The sequence below is a fragment of the Polypterus senegalus genome, chromosome 12 (genome assembly GCF_016835505.1).
Source record: "Polypterus senegalus isolate Bchr_013 chromosome 12, ASM1683550v1, whole genome shotgun sequence".
In the NCBI taxonomy this organism is placed as follows: Eukaryota; Metazoa; Chordata; class Cladistia; order Polypteriformes; family Polypteridae; genus Polypterus; species Polypterus senegalus.
The window spans coordinates 136,017,936-136,039,535 of record NC_053165.1 but is presented as its reverse complement, the minus strand read 5'-3'; the positions used below and the strand labels follow the sequence as shown (position 1 = coordinate 136,039,535).

The window sequence follows — 21,600 nt, the reverse complement described above, 5'->3', positions numbered from 1 at the left end:
GTGGTTCACCCAGTTGTGCTGCTTATGCTTTGCGTAGAAGTAGCACCAAAAATGTACTGTCATTTTGAATTCTTCTTGGTTTTAGATTACCTTCAGGCCACCATAGAAAACGTAAAAGATCAGTGTCTATCTGGTACTTGAACTTAGTAAAACATTGACTTAAAATCTGCCAGTAAGGCTACTGGCTCCTTTCTGAATCTTGTAAGGACGCTGTGTGTGTGTGTGTGTGTGTTAGGTCAGGGCCTTTTAGTAATTGTTCATTAAGTGAAATCCCCTGGTAGGTGGCAGTGCAGTCAAAGACCACTTGAATCTTATTTTTCTTTGGATGATAAACACCATGATGTGGGATGTACCACACTCCTTGCAATTCAGGCTGCCTTTGGGTACCTTGACAGCATAACCATTGTGTATAATGTCTTTCATGAAGACTTTAGTCTTCGTGGAAACCTGAATTTTTGCTCAGTTTTCTTGAGTCCAAAAGCACGCTGTTCAGCAATAGAGATTATTCGGCATTTTAAGTGTTTCATCCTTCAAAGGCAAATTTTAAACAATAGTGGCCACTTACCAGTCTCTCAGATTCTGAGGTTATGCACATGAACTTGATGTCGTCCTGTGACATTTTCTTCACAGCTGCACTCTGGGAAAATCTGTTATACTGTTGCAGCAGCATATCTTCAATCTGTTATTGACACAATTTATTGAATGTTTGGGCAGCTTGCCACTGTTTTGCGAGGTTCTGTCTTTTGTATGGTTCATCTACCACCCATCCAAGTGCAGTCTTCATAGCATGAGGTCCACATCCTTGGCTAGGTATGATTCGTGACTGCTCGAAGACTTCTGGGTAGTTGATTCCATTTAAAAGATCAACATCAGGGTCAATATGAGATGGACGTACCTCTTTAAGCTAAGCCCACTTATCTATCTTGTAGTGGAATACTTTCTCTGTTCACTTGGGTGCAGACCTGTGTGAAGACCTTTGGTAAATCAATATATTCAACATCATTGAGACCACAGACTTGTAAATCTGATGAGACAGAACATTGGGTTAGCATTTTTTTGAATCGTACTGTTTTAAGGAATACGTGTGCTTCTCCTTTGAAGGGTTAGTTGTCTCTGGAGCCTTTCAGTGCAAATTGTTACTATACTGCTGGTCTATAAAGGGGTATGTTTCTACAAACATTTCTGTTCTTGAACTACTTTAAGTGCACATTAAGTTCCAGTCTCGGTTTCCTTTTCGGTAGATGTTGCCACACTAGCTGTCCACTGTCTATATGTTTATGTATATGTATATGCTGAAAAGAACATGTCTGACATTTCATTCTCAACAGTTCTTACCAAGGTGCCCCTGTTTGAGATAGCAAACATAAACCTTTAGATTTTAAAAAGTCAATTCTTTGTGGCAGTTTTGATTTTACTAACTTCAAGAGTATGCTGGCCATTGCAGACTACACAAGGCTTTTTAAATGCACATGTATTAACAGTCTTTGACAGATTTCTTGAGTCTCCTTTTCAGCAGCATCAGATCTACTTGTTGTGTAGATACTTCCTGATTTCTGTCCATACTTAAGAGTCTTTGGTCTTTCTTTTTTTCTCTGAGCTGCCATAGACGGGATGGATAAATATTTTAGCCTGTTCATGTAAAGAGATTGACGTTCGATTTAACTTTCTTCTTCAATTTCCTAAGCCATGACTCGCCTCCTTATTTTGTAGAGAATATGGGAACTTTGAGTATAGTACAGATTTTCATTGCTATTAAATGCTGCTCGATTTCTTGTTTTAGTAATGGAGTCCATACAGTTGTCAAAGGTTGCAGTGTCAAGGACCCCCATTTTTTTTGAGGCCACTTCAAAGCTTTACTTATGTATGCATCTACTACAAACGCTTGGTTGCCATAGTAACTTTCAAGCTGTTTTCTAGCCTTTTCATATCCTTGATCTGGTGGCAATCGTGTACAGCCGTTAATCATTTTTTGAGCCAGTCCTCTTGTATATTGAATCAGATCTAATTTGTCTTGTGGGTCTGCTAATATCACCTGCAGTGTGATCGAAGGCTCTTATGAATTTTGCATAAGTCAGTGGGTCACATGAAAATAAAGGGACCTGTCTGTGTGGTACTTCACCAAGCAGTGCTGTAGCAGGTGTTCTTTTGTTGGGTTAGCGATTTTAGCCATTTTGGTGATTTGCTTTCTGATATTCGGCTTGACTTTTCTGATATTCGATTTGATTTCACGCTAGCACATCTAGTATTTCTGGAGCTCCGTGTCTCTTATTGCGCTAGTCAAAAGTTGTTCTGAACATACCTGTTTACTGTAAATTCAAGCTCATGAAGCTTTTGTAGGATCCTATCGAGTTCTGTTCGTTCAAGTGTGACTTTCGTAGAGGGTGATGCTACAGCGCTTTTCTGGTCTAAAGAGTCGCATTTTAATATCTAAATCTGCTTTAACTGAGAAGCCTTTCGTACTTTTGACTTTGTGTGCTCCCATTCTTTCAATTGCATCTCTTCGAATTAACTAGCCGTTTGGATGTGTGTGTTAACAGGCTATTTGTATCGTTCAGCCATACCGCTGTAGCATCAAATTCTCTCCATTTCGTAATTTTCCGCAAATGTCATTTTCTGTTTTAGTGCTGATAGTAGCCTTTTATGCAGCTCCTCTCACTGTGCGTCTCATGAATTTTTCAAGTCTTTCTGCAACTTCTAAATGATTTTCCGAAGTGGTCTTTTAGGCTTTCTATTTTAGCCTTAAGCTCGGAAAGCTGTTCTTTCCTTCTACTTATGATTAAGACCTCTAATTATATTCTCCGATTTTGAGTCTGTATTTGGATCGCTTCCGACTTGAGTTATGCTTAGACATTGCCATGACAGCAGTTCGAGTAAATGACAGCAATTTTCCTGTCGGCAACAAACTTGAGTCAAACGCTGACAACGGACGACTTCCTTACAGCGAGGCTTCCATGACGCGGGCAAAAGCACAACTGATCATCAATGTCTCTAATATCCGTCTCTTAAAACTTCAAGTTCAGGTACAGCGACCTTTTTTAGTTTACGATCATGCAGAGATAGAAGATAAGAGCACAGTACCTCGGAATGACTTGGTTCTTTTTCTTGATTAATTTTGGAGCAGAAGCATCCTTTGTGTTCAGATGGTAGATTCCAGTTCACGTTCAAGGCCTTCAGATGGCAAGATTTCTGATGAAAATGTAGCTGCGTTTTCCCAAAATGACAAGTTCAGCAGCTCCAACTCAAAAAATGGAATTCAATAACAGCCTGATGTGCAGAAATGATTACGCAGACAAAATATCTTGGTTTTTAAAAGTTTAGTTAAGTTTCAAAGTAAAACCGTTCACACAAAAAATTAAAATAGCAAAAAAGGAAAAAATGTTAAGTTCAGTTCTAGGCTTAATCTTATGTCTCAAATCGTTACTATTCGCTTATTTCTGAACCATTTCAAAACAGTCAAAACTGTATGCTTATCCCATCTGAGTAGAAAATGGGTCTTCAAGTCCCTATATGTACTGGGACCTGTCCTGTGTCCAGAGCATCTCTCAAGGTCCTATTATGTTAGCTGGTCTAAATTGTTCCATGGTTTACTTGAAGTATCTTAATTTTGAAGCAGAATTATATTCTAGATGTTGTAGTTTTTCATCTCAGTGTATTGGTAAGGGTGGAACCAAATCAGAATTAACTTCAGTTAATGGAGTACAGCAGACCCCCATGAAGACAGGGTTCACAGCCTGTCATTCAGATTTTTCCTTAGAACCTAATTGTTAGCGGAAACCGCAAATATCCTATTTTTATGGCTGTTTTCGTGGCAATACTGCACTGTAGAGAACAGGAAGCAACCGTCAAAACATGGCCTGGGATGGTGGCAGTAGCCAATCAGAGAGCATTGTACTCTACTAGAATTTTGAAACCAACTCTTTACAGTCCCTGCAGTGAGTGGCTCTGATTGGTCGTCTGCTGAGGGTGCAGGGTCTGTTAGGGGGCCAGTGAGCAAGTTTTTGTAATTTGTTTTCAAGTTCCTGTCTGCCTGCCTTCTGTTGGGTTACCTGTACTTATTCGTTTTTGTCCTGGATCGTTTCGTGGTTGGGGTCTGGATTGTCTGCTGTCTGCCTGTGTACACGAGGACCAAGTGGATTCATAGCCATCCTGTGAAAAAAGGAGTGTGCCTGACCCTGTCCACCGGTCTTCACCATTTCAGGAACTACCAGTAGGACTATCTTTACATTACCATTCACCGTGCAGATCTCTAGACTATCTTCATCCTTAACATTTTATCGGTTGCCGTTTTTCATGGACTTTACTGTGTGTTGGTGATTTTTTTGTATTTAATGTATAATTGCCGTAAGGGGAACGGGAGTGGTATTGTTTTCATTACTTTATTTGCTGTTTGATTACCAGCTTGCTTTGTTTTTGTCCGCTACAGTGTTCATTTCTCCTTGCTGCTGGTTGAGTGTTCTCGTGTTTTCCGTTTTGTTGTTCTTAATCCTTAAACCACTGCAACTGGCTATAGTAGTTTCCCAGTGCAATTTGTCAGCACGGAGGAGCCGCCTATATTCGGCGACATACATTCATTGAATGCCACAACTGGCTATTGTCGGTTCCCAGTGCAATTTACCAGCACACTGGAGCTAATCAGTCGGTGCTGTACATTTGTTGAGCAGCCTGCTCATGACCACTGCCGCCCCCTGCAGCACTGCAGCCTCACTGTCTGAGATTGAGCCGCTGCACTAGACCAGCCTGCAATCATCCGCATTTACCTGTGTGCAGTCAAAGTGCAGTTGGCTTGGTGATGTACTGAATTTCATCAGTGGCATCAGTTGTACCTATTCATATAATTGCAGTTTTCTTTATAGTTTTTACAGTTCATTGGCAGTGTGAAATGATCAGTGTTGCAGTAATTGTGATACTGTTTGCATGGAAAAATTGTTCCATTAATTTCACTTTGTGAATTGACGTTTACTTAAACTAAATAGCCTTTTTTAACACATCCATAATTCAGTTTTTCCAAATTTGCAAATTTTAGGGGTGTACTATAATATAATTTTAAATTTCAAAGGAATTGTGTGTCAAAGGTCAAACTCAATCAAAAAATAACCAATCTGGCAAAATCTTAATGAATTTAGGAAACATTTGAGTTTCCACATCAGTGTGTACATTAAAATCCCCCCTCAACACTACACAATCATAACTTATACCCAAATCCGATAGGTTGCCAAATTTAGTCTGTTCCAAATAAAGTAGGTACTGTATTAATAAAAAAATCTCAAACTTGTACTGTCTCCTTTGTCAAGATTCAAACCGTTGGGGAAACAAATCCACAAATAGACAGACAAGCATTCTGGATATATCCTCCGTACAAATTTAAGCAGTTTTCAAATGTAAATAAAAAGAACATAAACAAAACTGACTTATTCACTCAATTGTGGTCTGCTTATGCTCCCAGGAAAAGTCACTTTAAATCCATTATGGTACCAGACCCAAGCAACTGCTGCAAAGTCTTGCCTTGTGTATGCACTAAAGGATGGCACTGCTCCACTTGGTACACAAGATTAATGGCACTGTTTTTTTGGAAACATGCTTTTGACACAATTTGCAGTGCATGCTACTCTGCTTCTTGTTGAACTTTAAATTGCCAAAATATCTCCATACTACTGAATTCTTGTGGTCCTTTTCAATTTTTTTTTTTTTTAATTTTCTGTCATTTTCTCTTTCCACTTCTGATATAGTGGCATTCACTATGGAGTTAGATTACAGCCGGATTCCCATGTGTAAGGCCAATGCATTTTGTAAGCCAGAGAGACATTTGGAGTGCAAGTTAACTCCATAGTTGCTATGCTTGGTACTATGTCCATCAACCTAACCTGACGTGGCCATAACAGCCACACAATTGGTTCAGCGTGGTGCTATTCTCATCATTGGCTTTTCGTGTCTGTCAAAACACGGATGGAATGAGTTCTAGAGACTTTCTGTAGACCATGTCTTATTTCTATCAAGGAAACATTTCCCGTATCTGTTGTATTGCTCAGCTCTACACCTCCGCTAGGGGGACAGTGTCAAATTTACTAATCCAGGTTTTAGTGAAAAGACAAATCAGGTTTTATACTTAATACATTTACCAAAGCAACTTTATTTCCAAAAGGGCCAATGTTTAATAAGCAGCATTTAATGCTGCATAGATGTTACTGAACTGATTTAGTTTGCTTTAAGTTACAGGTGTCCTGGTGGTGGGTCTGGTGTGTGTTCTATATACGAGATAAATATCATTACACATCTTGGTTTTTGGGTTATCAAGTAACTTAAGGTTTGCATCGGAACATAATTTATAACATGTCCCACAACAGCTATAGGATAATAGATGGAATAAACAGCCTGTGATTTAAGTTCCCAAGACTCTGGTCTGGATGGTGCTCTGATCAGTCAGGCAGCTTTGCTGTCATATTTTGGGATAAAATATAAGAGCCCCTCCAGTTAGGATGAAGACAATGTCTCATATCTAGGCCTTTACCAATTGTTCACAGATGCTCTTATTTGCACACCAGGTTTCTAGCCAGTGGCAAAAGGAACACATTCTGCTAAATCTCATACCCTCTATATATAATCTTGGTAAGGGGCCAGGCACAATTCAGATTTTATTTTGTGCATAGCAAGATGTTGCTCCCTTTTTAATACCTCAGATTGCAGCAAATAGCATTCATGCCAACATGCAGCAATAAGGTACTTCATTGTCTGTGAAAAGATCCAGTTTAGTCACTATGTATCTTCCCATAACCCCCAGGAAGCATGTAACATTAGCTGATGCTTTAAAACAGTTAAATTCCTGTATTCTGCACTTTGGAATTGCCAGTTATGAGCACTTTATTCTTGGGATCCACAGGTAAGCTGCAGAGTGCTGAGAATCTGTTGGGTCCGAATTGGTGACCTGGGTGCTGAAGTTTTGGCTTTTTAGACCCCTGTCTCACTGTTAACCCTCTTGCCCTGTGGCTAAATTGGTGATTTTGGCTGCACACTGAGCACAGTGGGACCTGGAGAGACTGAAGCTGAATCAGAAGTAGCTGAATTGTCTAAACCATAGGTAAACATCCGCCCTTTATAACTGCAATGACTGCAGGTTTTTGTTCCAGTTTCTTAAGTCAATTATTGCTAACGAAGCACTTATTGCTCAAGTGACATTTTTCTGCTTCATTTTAGTGGTCTAAGGTTCCCCACCCTGAATTGCCTGTTTCAGCCTTAAAGTGGTGCATTCATCGCTCTTTCATCATCTTTCTATATGTGTGTCTCTGGTCACATCTGTAATTTGTTCCAAAACTGTGGATGTGACCCAAACGTAATTTCCCAATAAGATTGTATGTAAATACAGTTAATCCATTCCAGACCGTGCAAACTATGTAAATATTTAAGCACATTGTTAATTTATACTAATAAACGGCAAAGCCCTCACTGACTCACTCACTCACTGACTGACTCATCACTAATTCTCCAACTTCCCGTGTAGGTAGAAGGCTGAAATTTGGTAGGGTTATAACTTACAGCTTCCTTACAAAAGTTGGGCAGGTTTCATATCGAAATTCTACATGTAATGGCCATAACTGGAAGCTGTTCTCCATTTACTGTAATGGAGATGAGCTTGAAACCCGTGGGGGCAGAGTTTCGTGTGACATCACGCCTTCCACGTAATCACGCAGTACGTGGAAAACCAGGAAGAGGCCCAAAAAGCGCTGAAGAAAACATGCATTATATAATTGAGAAGGCAGCGAAACAATAAGAAGCGGCGAGTGACATATACAACCATATTCATGAGTTCTGCTACTTCGAAACAAATCACGATGTAAACCTACACTTTAAATTAAGTTCATAGACAGGCTGCCGCTGGCGTTTGTAATTTAGTGCCTAACCATATAAGGCCGTCCGTCGGGGCAATCCAATAACAAACTGCCACGGGTAAATATTCACGGGTGAAGGACTGTGCTTATGGAGAGGAAGATGAGATGGTCAGGGTGGTGTTTGACACAAACTCGGCGAAACTGCGAGAGAAAGTTTAAGTGCCGGGACTTCGGTAACATTAGATACAGCCATGGACATAGCACGAGATGGCACCAGCACAGCTGGGAACCTTCGATACATGTACACCGAGTGGCTCACGTGAACTGACGCAGTGCACAGATAAAAAGCAACAGTTCCAAAGAGCGCTGAACAAAAACCGAATTACACAATTGAAAAGGCAGCAAAAAATATGAAGCGTCTGATAAGCATATTCATAAATCCAGCTACTGCGGAAACAAAGCACACGGTGGAAAAAGTGAATGTCCCGCTAAAGGAAGACAGTGTTAAAAAAACCCGTGCATGCAGTGTGTCAGGTCTCAGATAAAGAAGACGAGCTGTTTATTGATGCAGTAAGAAACGAATCGATGAATGAAACCTGTCATCTTTACGATTGACAAACACAGAATGTAACTTGAACACAACACATCCTACAAATACGAACCTGATTGAAAGAAATAATGATAATCAAATCCTTGATGACAGCAACACTCAGTAACACTCACAAAACAAATACTGTATATTGACAGTCATGTTATGTTATTTTTAAAATGTTCCCTTTTCTTTTTCTAGCTTTTTTAACACACTACTTCTCCGCTGCGATATGCGGGGTGTGTGTGTGTGTGTGTGTGTGTGTTGTCTCAAGGGCCGCGGGCCACATCCGGCCCGGTGTGTAATTATATCCGGCCCGTGAGATCATTTTATATACTGTATTATTGTTATTAATTGCCCGGGTATAAAGCGCTGGTGACACAAACTACAGATCCCATAATGCAGCGCTTCAGCTGCCTTGCTGAACACTAACCACGTTAATCAAGTCTACCTTATGATGCTGCAAGTTATTGCAAAGCTAGAGTTATTGTGCACCGAGTTTGCACAATGGTGACTTTGAAGAACAAAAAAAGTCCGTCTACATGCGGCTCGAACCTTGTGCATGTTTGGTAACATATCTGTGTGAGAAGCTCTTCTCAGTGATAAAGACTAACAAAACAGCACACAGGAGTCGCCTCACTGATGAGCACCTGCAATCCATCCTGAGAATCTCCACAACACAGAACCTCACACCAAACAGACGAACTTGTGGCCAAAAAAAGATGCCAGGCGTCCAGCTCTAAAATGACATATGAGCAAAGACAACGGAATGATTTGATTTGTTGCACGTAAGAGCGGGAGTCAACCGTTTTAACAGCGTATTGCACTGATACAAAATAGCTGTGTGTGTATATATGTAGATATGTTTGTATATGTATATATATATGTTTATGTGTGTGTGTATGACAACACCACTCATCACTCGCAACAGTAACAAAACAATTACATTGACAATCAGGTTACGTTATTTTCAAAATGTTTCCTTTTCTTTTTCATTGCTTCTTTAACATACTACTTCTCTGCTGCGAAGTGCGGGTATTTTGCTAGTCTATAGTAATAAAAGGCAAAGCCTTGACTCACTCACTGACTCATCACTAATTCTCCAACTTCCCATGTAGGTAGAAAGCTGAAATTTGGCAGGCTTATTCCTTACAGCTTACTTACAAAAGTTAAGCAGGTTTCATTTCGAGATTCTACACGTAACGGTCGACAACGTCCACCATGTTGAACTTGTGCTAACTGAATCCAATGTACATATTTCGGTGGTATGACGCCACTGTCAGCCGCCATATTGAACTTTCAGGCTCATTCCCTACTTAAAGTCAGGTTTCATTTTGAAATTCTATACAATGGTCATAACTAGAACCTACTTTAGTCCATATACTGTAATAACCTGCAGCTCAGTTGCCGTGTGAGGTGGAGTTGCATCTCGCATCATCACGTCTCCCATGTAATTGAGTGCCTGCCCATATAAGGTAAATATTCACAGGTGAAGGACTGTGCTTAGCATATTCATAAGTGCAGGTACTGCAGAAACCCTCCCTCAGCGAAACTGCGAGAAACTTAAGTGCTGGGTCTGAGCTAAAATTTTAAATAAAGCTGTGGACATCACAAGATCGCACAAGATATTCGTGAGATACAAGTTTAATGAGAAGACGCAGGGTATAATGCCTCGATGCTAAAGGCCTGGCGATCATGCCTTCTCTGTTGGCCTTAAATATCTGAATCACAAACTGATTATATTTTGTCCATGAATACTTATTAAATCCAAATAGTCTGTCTGCTTCCTTTCATAGCTTTTCCGATGGTTTTGCTGCTTTCAGACATGTATTTTCGTATTAAAGCATTTAACCAATCACATTTCAGCCATTTGTTGCCAGGCAGAGAGGCCTTCACAATCCGTTGTGCAGGCCCTCTAACACAGAATAAATGTCGATTAACCTGTTGCTTCAACCAGTCAGATTTTGAGTTGGTGTCAGTAGGGCCCTCTAGCAGGCGTACGGCAACGTCCCCATATTCAGACCCATTGATTGGATAGAAGCCGATATGAGGAACTCTACGAGGCCACTGAAAGCACCACAGGTGCTCTGAGCGCAAGATCCTCGTGCACACTACCGACAACTCCATGGCAGGATTCTGGACAATATTTGCCAGACACAGACCAGATTTCAAGACCACGAAAAGCTGCAGTTTGTCATGCTCCTCAACCCCCAGAAGTTTCAGGCATATGAGAAAAATTTCCCGTATGCAGCCTTCTCCAGTTTAACACAAGAGCCCCGGAGCGCTTTTTGATCTGTCTCAGCAAAAACAGAACTGACGACTGTATGACATGGATGATTTTGCAGGAAAATCTCCCAATGATCTTGACTTCATCAGAAAAATCTGAATGAGAGCATGGGGCAGTTGTTCACATTGGTATATTTGGCAGTGACCATTCCTGTGTACACTGCTTCTGTCGAGCAGACATTTTCAGCCCTAAAGCAAATTAAAACTTATGCCAGAAATGCGACAGGGCAGGTTCGACTTTCAGCATTAGCTTCGATGGCGATAGAAAGGGACTTTTTGATGGACCTGAAGCACATGGATAATCTGTACGACAGAGTAATTGAACTGTTTTTGAGAAGGGTGATTTTGTTTACAAATCCGAATTTTTGGTGAGTAAAATGTTGTGATTTTCCTAAATATTGCAAGTTTGAGTTATTATTCATGTTTGTCGCGGCTGTAGCTGCAGTAGAAAGGAACTTGAACTGGTTTGTCTATTCAATAAAGGCATTTATTGTGGCTACAGGAGTTATCTGCAATGCAGCGGCTCTTCATACTGTATTTCTGCATTTTAAGATGGTTTTTATAACCATAAATTAGTTTGAGGGGCGGGTTGATTCAGACAGAGCACTACTGAAGGCCTAGGTGTGAGATGCACGGTCCACCATTGGACCAGATATGTAAATGTGAACATTACAACCCAAAAAATAAGCAAAACTGTAGAGAGGTTCAGATTATACTTCTCCCAGTGCATCTCTCTAAATCCTCTGTGTGGGAACATTGTCATAAGGCTTAACAATCTTATTGTTGCACTTTCTATGTGCACCGAGTAGTCCTTCTTACGAAGTCTTCCTTACTTTACTGCTGGCTGCTTTCCATTCACCTTCCTAGCTCTTTATTTAAACAGTTTTCCTTCTCCCTTTTCCGCTCCTTCACTGTCTTCTCCCTTTTCGTTCAAAATACAAGCCTCCTTGCCTTTTTACAGTCTGCTCTCCTTGTCACACCATGGTACGTTTAGCACAAGTTAATACCGGGAATTCCTGTTAAATATCTTGCATTCGCGATTTGTGTAGTGAACACTTCAATGAATGAAACCTGTTATCTTTACAACGTTTGACAAACACGGAATGTGACTTCATAACACATCCTCCAAATATGAACCTGATTGAAATGATGATCAAATCCTTGACGACAGCAACACTCATAACGGAGACAACAATTACATTGACAATCGGGTTATGCTTTCAATGTTTCGTTTTCTTTTTCATAACTTCGCAGCGGAGAAATAGTGTGAAGCGTGGGTATTTTTCTAGTTATACCATAGAATGCACAGTGTAATAGTAAACTAAATATAAAAACATTTAACACTGAGTCTCGAACAGAGAACTAACATTGTAAGAGGTCACTTTAGACCCTTACAAAGTAAACTATATTTTTTATTTATTTATTTTTGAGTGTTAAGCACAGGGGGGGGAATTTAAATGCCACTTCTTACGAAACTTTTCAAACATCCTCTACTTGCTTTAAATTCCTCCCCTTCGCCACTTGAAGGATTTTTTTTCAGCAAATCACCATGAAATGGCTTTCTCATAGGATTGCCTCGCTTACGCTATCCCCTGCAAGTTGCTTCTCAGTCAGCCACACTAGCAACAGTTTTTCCACCTCTTCCAGCACTTGAGGCCTTTGCTTGGTTAACATTGTAACTACTTTTGCAACATCAACTGCTTTGTTAGGCCCTGTATACGCAAACAAAAGAAAATGGGGAAACTGATAATGGGAGATCATTGGCGCGTAGGGAAACTGGCTGCCAGTGTGTTTTTTCCACCAGAGCATGTGGTCGTGAACATGCAAAATTTTGGCAAACTTATTTTGATCGTAACCCATTTGTACGGGTTCGGAAACTTTCGTGATCTGTGGTTCTACTGTAGCAATAAAATGCAGCAGTTCTCCAGCTAACTTGTTTCCATTTACACCTGTGTGGATTCATCATGCACTATTTGGTTTAATAAAACACTCAATTTTCAGTCAGTCATTTTTACCCTTTTTAGGCTTAACCATTTGATTTCCTTGGAAAGGAAAAATCTAGAATACAAGAACATTACATTTGTAGGCTAACAAGCCATAAAATAAGGCCTGAGACTGGAAAGGATTGGTTTCAAATTAAGAAGATTAATTGGGTTCAAACAAAAACCTATAGCCCTCCAGGACTGATGTTGCCTACCCCTGGCCTGAACAGTCAAATCCAGTTTTTGATTTGTGCAATGAGTATCAAGTTCCTAACTATTTCAATTTTCTTGACTGACTCTAAATTAACAGCATTTTTTGGCAGATGAAGCTGTCTGTATTGTTGGCCAGAAACCCTGAACTGTATATGCTGCAGGATACATAAAGGTGTCCTTGACATTCATTAATCTTCCCTTTCTGCAGTAGTTTTGATACTTTCTGTGATCAGCTGAATAACTGTCTGCTTTAAGCTTGTATCACTCGCTGGGCAATAGACTTCACACTGTTACCCTCATTGGATGTTGGCTTTATTACAGTTGAACTTGCCTGAGGATTTGATTAGTTCTTTTCTGGTGCTTGTAATACGCTTGCAAAATGGCCCAGAAGATCATTGGTTCACAATTTCCATCACTGGAGGAAATTCGGTGCTCCCTGCTGCCATAAAGCCATCAACATCTGCATAGACACTTCATCCCACTCCTCTGCTGTCTGTTAAGCACTACAGCTCCCTGTATGCCAGCATGACCAGGTTGAACAGCTTCTACGCCAGAGCAGTGATATTTTTTTGAATACAGTGCTCACTCCCCAAAAAAAACATTCTCACTTTTTCATTCTGGATACTGTACATTCCATTTAGTGGTACTGAATGCATAACCTCTTGCACTCTATTTAGAACTAGTTTTGAAGAGCAAGACAGGTATTAAATCTCTCAATAAATGCAAGTAGAAATCTGGATATTAAGCATTTGTGCCTGATCAAAAATGCATTTTAATCTGACTTGCATATGAATATTTGTCAATTTTGTAGAGTAATTTTTAGTATTCAAGAAGCTAACATTAAATTTCTTCTCTCCCAACTACTCTCATCCTAAAGCTTTGGGAGACCTCAGTAGTCCTTTGGATAAGCCATTGAATTTCCCTTCATTTGATACTGTTGGCTCAGACTTCTTGGACAAGTTTCCTGTGGTACCTCAAAGGAATCCGCGTCTTGAATCCCGTTCATTACTATATTCAAGATCCAGCAGTCCTGCAGACTCTGAAACAAGTGGCTTTAGCTCTGGCTCTGATCATCTCTGTGACTTACTGGTAAGTGAATGGATAATATTTTGGGGCATTAAGGTTTCTCTGGGTGTCCAGACTTTTTGGCATGCTAACTAAATTGACGACACGGCAGTAGACACTCTTGGCATAGTGAAGGTAGTGATGTGTTTTGTGGGCGACTAAATTTGAACTTGGTAAGTACCTTCCTTTTACTGAATGTGGAATTTCTACATGTTTAATCTATACCAGTGACAGTTTTAATCTGTAGAGAAATTTCAGTTTACTGGCTTATACTGATTTTCTGTAACTTAATCATACCTAGTCTTTGTATAGACTTGCATCTGGTCCTTCAAGTTTTTGTATAAAATGGATGTGTTAGCACTTAGTATGGTTTGGTAGCAAAACTTGCATATAGGATGTATGCATTTTGTGGTTTTCTGACCTCATTTGACAGTCGATAAATTTCTGCACCCCTCTCTGGCTGCTGTGTTTAAGCATGTTGAAGGCTCCGATGCTGAAGCTGCCATCTTAACTCTTATGTGTGTTGACATGAGGCTGCAACTGTAGTTGTGCCCATTAGTCTATGAGGCTTAATTGTCAAAAGCAGAGCAAGTTGGAAGTGCATTTGCAATGTAGGCTATAGATTCTAGACCAAGAAAAATCAGTATTGAAATGATTTAAATGTTATCTACTTATTGATATTTTAATACTTGATAGCTCTAGTTAGTTTCTAATGTATTTGTACACTTGTAAGAAAAGATTAATACATTTCAATGGGGTGACAAGTGCAGAATTTTTATACAGCATTGATCCAGTTATCTGAACACAAACTAGTTGAAGCCTAATTGTTCTGTAATGTAGACTGTTTTATGCACAGTTTGATGTGCATTTCACTAATTACCTCAAGTGTTTTGTTCCAGGTTTACTATTGTAAGGAAGTATTCAAACAATTTTATTCAAATTTGGATGCTGGTGGATTAGGCAAATGAAGCATTGCTGTGAGCTGTGGTGGATAGGGGCAAGTATTTCCTTTAGAAGCAAAAGCTCCCTTGTTGGAATAAGTTTTTTAAATTGCAGCATTTTAAGTAACCAAAAATATAGAGAGGTTATTAAAAGGCGATATCCCTCCCATAGTGATTACGGCGGTACAAACAATCACCTGAGAGAATTATACTTGGCTTTCTTTAATGACGATTTTACATAGTATAACAGACGAAGGAAGCTTATAGCAGACAACACCAGGTCAGATCTTAATGTATACAGTCTGCCATTTTTCGTCAACGCTGAAAGGATGTTCGGGATGGATGAAGGCAACATCTGGCTGTCAGCTTCAAAGGGTTTGGCAGCAGTTCAAGCCTTATATACTGGTTTCTCCACGTGCTGGTCTTCTCTAGTCTCCAAACAAGGACAGTAAAAGCTCAAACCCCATCAACAAGAATAGCACAATGCTCACACTGCAGTTTCTCATTCTCCAAACTGCTAGGCTAATGGTTTCTAAATGCAGCCAAGCCCCTGTGTACCATACTTGGTCTGCCTGTATGAATGAATCTATAAAAGTGTGCACAGACAGTGACAAACTTAATATTATAACAAACCGCCCTTTGTCACTGGATCTGTGGCAAAAAATACTTGTCATATCCACAAAGCAAAAGGTACTCGATCCCCCTTTACAGTGTAGCCTTTTCAAGATCATTTGTGGAAATGTGAGATGTAGTAGTACCTTCTGTATCATTCATCTAATACCAGCATAAATATTAACAGAAGTTACAGTACATTTGGACAGTTACATTGATCACTAAATAGTGATCATTGTATCTCACCAGTGGGGTAAGTGGAGATTTTTTCCTGTTATGTCTTACATAGTCAGTGTTGTATCTAAATATTACTGAATTCATGCAGTGGGTGTCATAGCATCTTGATGGATTACACTATTCTTTGGCACTCCTAACATTTCTAACTTAAGTATGTTGCTATAAGTGCCCCTCCCTTTGGTGTCTGATCCCTTTTGAGTTACAGTAGTTGTAACATAACTCAGATGCTATTCTATATCTATTGCTATGATTAATAATTAACTAGTATTGCATAATTGTTGGTTCACTCTTTTTATCCTCCCCAACTTCACTCTCAGATGTTGTATTCCCTTTCAATTTACAATTTAACATCATTGGTAAATCATGCATATCCTCATACCTTTGAGCCCACGTGGGTGCCGTTTCATTGTGCTGGACAACCAGTCTCGTGCTAAAAATGTTTAAAACTGTTTTACGATTTATCATGTCCGACTTAGTTTTGTCTTATTTACCACATTTTATAATCATGCTTTGGACTTAATACCAACTTGCATAATGTAATTGGCAGACGGCACCACGAGTAGCTGGCATCTGTCTTTTCTTGCCTCATGCACTGTGGCACATTTACAAGACCGCCTCTTGTGCTTTCACTGGATTAATTAATAATCCCTTCAAGTCAGGCCAGGCATTTTAAGGCACTTTTACTCGGTAACGGGTGTTCATGACTGTGCATGCAACCAAATCCCAATATCTAGTCTATTTTGACAGAGACCCCTCCATTTTGTCATTAGAAGCATATATTATAGTATAGTGTATTAATGATAACGGTTATTTAGCCACAATCCTGCCAACTACGCCATTTTGTTTCCTTTAGAAGCAAAAGCTCCCTTGTTGGAATAAGTTCTTTTAAATTGCGGCATTTTAAGTAACCGAAAATATACATATTAAAAGGTGATAGCCCTCCCATAGTGATTATGGCAGTAAAAACAATCACATGAGAGAATTATACTTAGCTTTATTTAATGACGATTTTACGCAGTATAACAGACGAAAAGCTTATAGCAGACAACACCAGGTCGGATCTTGATGTATACAGGGGCATTTTTCATCACTACGCTGAAAGGGTTTTTGGGATGGATGAAGGCAACATTATCCGGCCATCAGCTTCAAAGGGTTTGGCAGCAGTTCAAGCCTTATATACTGGTTTCTCCACATACTGGTCTTCTCTGGTCTCCAAACAAGGGCACTAAAACCTCAAACAAGTTTCTCATTCTCCAAACTGCTAGGCTAATGGTTTCTAAATGCAGCCTAGCCCCTATGTACCATACTTGGTCTGCCCGTATGAATGAATCTATAACAGTGTGCACAGAGACAGTGACATTAAACTTATAACAAACTATAACAGCAAGTCCCTGTTTGATTGCCAAAAGATGCATTAAGGCAGAGGATCTCCCTGGGAGGAGTCGAAACGTTTCAGAATAAATTTGCTGGACTGCAATAAAAGCACAGCAGCAAAGAAGCAAAACATTTAGGTATATGAGAGAACAGTGCAGCATGGGGGAATAGGGCGCATAATAGATAAAAAGACTGGAAGGATTAGTATGATTCAGGGCCTTGAAATTGGGAGAAGGAGCGTACAGTTGAGCACTTCCCCATACCTCGAATCAACCAGCCGCCTAGGGTGTTGGGTATTGAGCAATAAAGTAGTAAGGTTTGCGAATTGGCAGCACTCAGTGCTGTATAAGGTTTCACCAAGACACTCCACTGATTTAGTTCCCCAACATGTACTCATGGAGTTCTTCTTTCCCTGGTTGTGGATCTTGTACTAATTTCAATTAAATGCTCCACTATTCCATTACTACAGTTGGTGTTCAGTTTGCCAATCCTGGAGGGGAAGCACATTTATTTTGTATTTTGCAAAAAGTTATCCAAGCTGTTTGGTTTCCAAACTCAATTTTAGCATGGATTTTAGTATCAGTCCAGCAATAGTGTCCCTGAGAATGTCCTGCAATTGTAGAAATGTTTATCTGATCTTTTAGAATTGGGACTACAACAGATTACTTATTTGCTCATTTTATGTATTTTCAATTAACTATAAATCTACCTCATCTGTGATAAGGTTAACAATTTAATGTGTGTGTGTGTGAATATGATTTTAAACTAAATGTGTAATTTTGTCTACCCCAAAGTTTGAATTTGTGCTTGTTCCTAGTTAAACTTGAAGCAGATTTGTGGTTTAATTTCTTCTAATCCCAACCCTCCCCTTGTATTCTGTGCCCATTACAACAGGTTCTACCTTCCAAATGCAGCATCTGAAATGGTCAAATAACTTGCAGTTGATGCTGACAAACAAGTTTTGTATCTTAAACTCAATATTTCTGCATGTATCAAATAGCGAGGCTCCAAATAGTTTCTCCTGTGGTATACCTGATTTAAAGGCGTACAGTGTCATTTTAGCTTCCTCATGATTTATGTCCCACTAGTAACATTGGTACAGTTTTCCACACTTGTTGCTTTGTAGTGTTGGTGAAATATCAATCCTTGTACTTTTTTTGTTTGCAATTATATTGACATGTTCTGAAAATGTTGATTCGCTTCATTTTATATTAAGGAAGCTAATAAGTTAAACTAAAGATTTGATTAAATGTATAAACTTGGTAATTATGCAAATGCATCTTTTGCAATAAAATGTTGTTGGTTGATCCAATGGTTACTATACAGCTACTGTTTCTTCAAAGGCATGCTAATAAAGTGTCTCAGTCTTTAAATTGTTAAATCTTCTAAAACTGTTTGCAGTTTTCACTCTTAGTATCTGCACTTTTCCTAGTAGACTTTTTAATTCTAGTAATGGAATTCTAAAATGGTGGCTGTAAAGCTCTCCCGTAAGCTTAAGGTGTGAGCAGGGTTAGTATTTTCAGCAAGTCCCCCTTTAGTTTTATACTTACTGCATGATAGTTTATAGTCTGCAGCATATGCACTGACAGCATCTTTCTGCTTTTGAAGCATCTGCAACTTATAGTATGTACTGTTTCTTCTGATGTGCACATTTTTGATTTCCCAAATTTAACTAGAGTATGCTAGTGGCAAATGTTTAAAATGCCCATCTATTTCTAGTTGCTAGTCATTTATGCTATGTTGTGTGAGAGCACTCAACTTGTTTCTTTTGAAGCATTTTCCTTTTGCTTTTGAAATTTCTGGTGTTATGACACCCTTGTAGGAGCTTTCAACTCCACTGTGAAAGTAGCAGCTCTGTGCCAGCTGGAAAGTTTCTTGTGCATGTGAAATAACTTGAATGAAAATTGAGTCAATCTAGATCCAGACATCCAAGCAAAACGTATTGGGATTGTATTACCTTCCAAGAAGGACTTCTATGTGAAATGACAAATGTACATCTTGTATAATGCCTGAAAATTGTCTGCTTGGCAGAGTATATTGTGCATCCAAGTGACAAAATAAGGAATCAAGACTTAACTATAGATTAACTAGTCCTCTAAAATGAACTCCATTAGTTTATTGAAAGTACATTGATTTGTCAGACATTTTTGCTTTTTAAAATTAGTCTGAGCTTAGTAATGTACATAAAGGTGTCTAATCAATTGGGAATTCCATATGTAACAAAGCTTGTCATGTTCTTATACTTAATGCTTTCAAACCAAGCATTTGGCACTTTCTACTTGGAGAGCTCTTCTAAAACCACACATGCCTTTAGCTTAATGTATTCTATATCAATTGTCGCACCATGGCCATTTAGAAGCCAATTGCAGATTTCACAATTACAAACATAACTACACACTATTTTAGCTAATCTTTTTATAGTTCATTATACTGCTTAAATACATTGGTGGTTTTTGAGGCTTTTTTTCCCTCGTCTGTTTCAAGGTGCTATACATTGGGTATCATATGCACAGTTCATATGTAAAGCACTATGTAATAGGAAAACTGATTTGTCTCACCTAAAATATTCCAGATTGGCAACTGGCAGCAATCTGACTTTTAGTTACCCTGCATGCGTATTCCTGGCACCACTGTCTCCGAATGTTAAGAGCAAATGAGAAAGCATATAGCACCAGATGCAGCACATGGAAAATGTGAGGTGTACCTCTGGGACCATCAACATGCACACCCCACAAGCAGCCTTACCACCGTTGTCAATAAGACTTATCTGGCATCCCTAAGGCTGTGCAGTGATCTGCAAAGCTGGTTAATGCATAATCTTTAGCATGCTATTGTTTACAATGCAGCTACCCTATCAACTGCTTTAATGATATTTTAATAGGTTTAGGTACAATGTGGATGCATTTTCGGTTTTCATATTGTGTACAAGTTTCCTACTAGTTTACACCTTTAACTCCATTTTCAAAAGTACTGCATTTTAAGTGCTCAGTATGCAGATTCTAATGAGCAATGAAGCAGTCTTGTATAATCAGGGTAGACAAATGCATTGATATCATTGGTTGGGCTTAATATATCAGTGAGACTTTCTCCGCTCTGATAGTTGTCTTAATTCTTGTGCCATTGATTTTATAAAATGTGGTTTTATGTATTAGATTCATAAAATTAACATTGTGCTTCACAAATAGTTGCTATAAAATGTTTCTAGTTTGCACATTATGGCTGTCATTTGTAAAAATTAATGAGAAACATTGCATTTAGTAGTACTATACAAAATTAAAGCAACAAACTGCATACATTTGGCTAAGCCTCCCATCTAACATGAGTGGCACACTAAATTGTCTGACTGTTTCAGTTATACTCCTGGTGCAAATGACCGAATTCTGAAGCTGTTACACCAACATTCTCAAATTTAAATGCCCTTGTCACTCAGCCTTAACCTTGTGATTCTGTCGGGGAGCTAGGTGTCTGGTTGGAGTAAGTTCTTTTGGAATTGCCTGTGGTGCAACCCGTGATGGTTGTCAAATCCAGCAGGGATGGCATCCTTGATTTACTTCAGGAGGATTCTCTCCAAGCACTTATTACTGGGGTCAGCCATAGGGCGGTAATCGTTAAGGCAGGAGACCGCTGATTTTTTTTTTTTTGGCACCGGCTCAATAGTGGCATTAATGACTGTTTACGTGGCATAACAGACAAAGCCATGACAAGATCATTACTGAAGTAAGCTAGCTGTATGTATACAGTGTCATTTTCATTGAAGGATTTTCTGGATCGGATGATATCTTCCATCTGTCCATTGTCTTCAAAGGTGTGCCGGGCAATGTTCCAAGGCTTTGTGCTCTTCATGTGCAGGCCCCCACTTGGGTAAATCATGCCATTCCAAACAAGGAAAAGATCCAATGTCATGCTGACTGACACACAAATCATGCAATGCCCATTTTGCAGTTTATCCTTTAACTTGTCTTGTCTTGTGTGCTAAATCTGGCCTTAACTGTACATGTGAGTGGATTTATAAAATTTTTGTACAGAGCACAGTGAAACATTCTGATTACAGTGATCTCATGCTAGTCTGTTAAATGTCATTTCAGCTTAAGTTGTGAACTGGAAAAGTTTGTCAGTGTATTAGTGTTTTTGGGTAGTCTGTTTTCAGTCCGTTTTCTGCTCATTTAACTGGTTTGCTTTTTCTAAGTTTACATGAGTAATATCTGAAATGCAGAGGTCTTGGCTCTAAACCTTGTGTGTCATGGCTTTTGACTGTGTAATACATTTGTGTTATAAGTATATTTCAAATCTGCACAATGCTCATTCATTTCTTTATGTATAACTATAGGCTTTTTATGAAGATGATGTTCCAAAAGTAATTCCAGCATAGTTTGGCTTAATTTGCAAATTAATATGAAATGGTTGTGCTTGTGGAAGACTAGCAGAGGTAACCTAGAATACGAATAGCAGTTCCTGTCATTTTGATGATGCACTTACTGAAA

The 21,600-nt window shown here is 39.2% G+C and overlaps 1 protein-coding gene across 2 annotated transcripts in view; it reads left to right on the top strand.

The window, feature by feature from the left end:
- The window catches only part of cpeb1a (cytoplasmic polyadenylation element binding protein 1a), a 97,786-nt gene that overhangs the window by 35,202 nt on the left and 40,984 nt on the right, over positions 1 to 21,600 (top strand). For both annotated transcript variants that reach the window (XM_039773563.1, XM_039773562.1), the window contains exon 4: positions 13,768 to 13,979. In XM_039773563.1, coding sequence (XP_039629497.1) covers positions 13,768 to 13,979 — 212 coding nt within the window. The remainder of the gene's footprint in view (positions 1 to 13,767; positions 13,980 to 21,600) is intronic.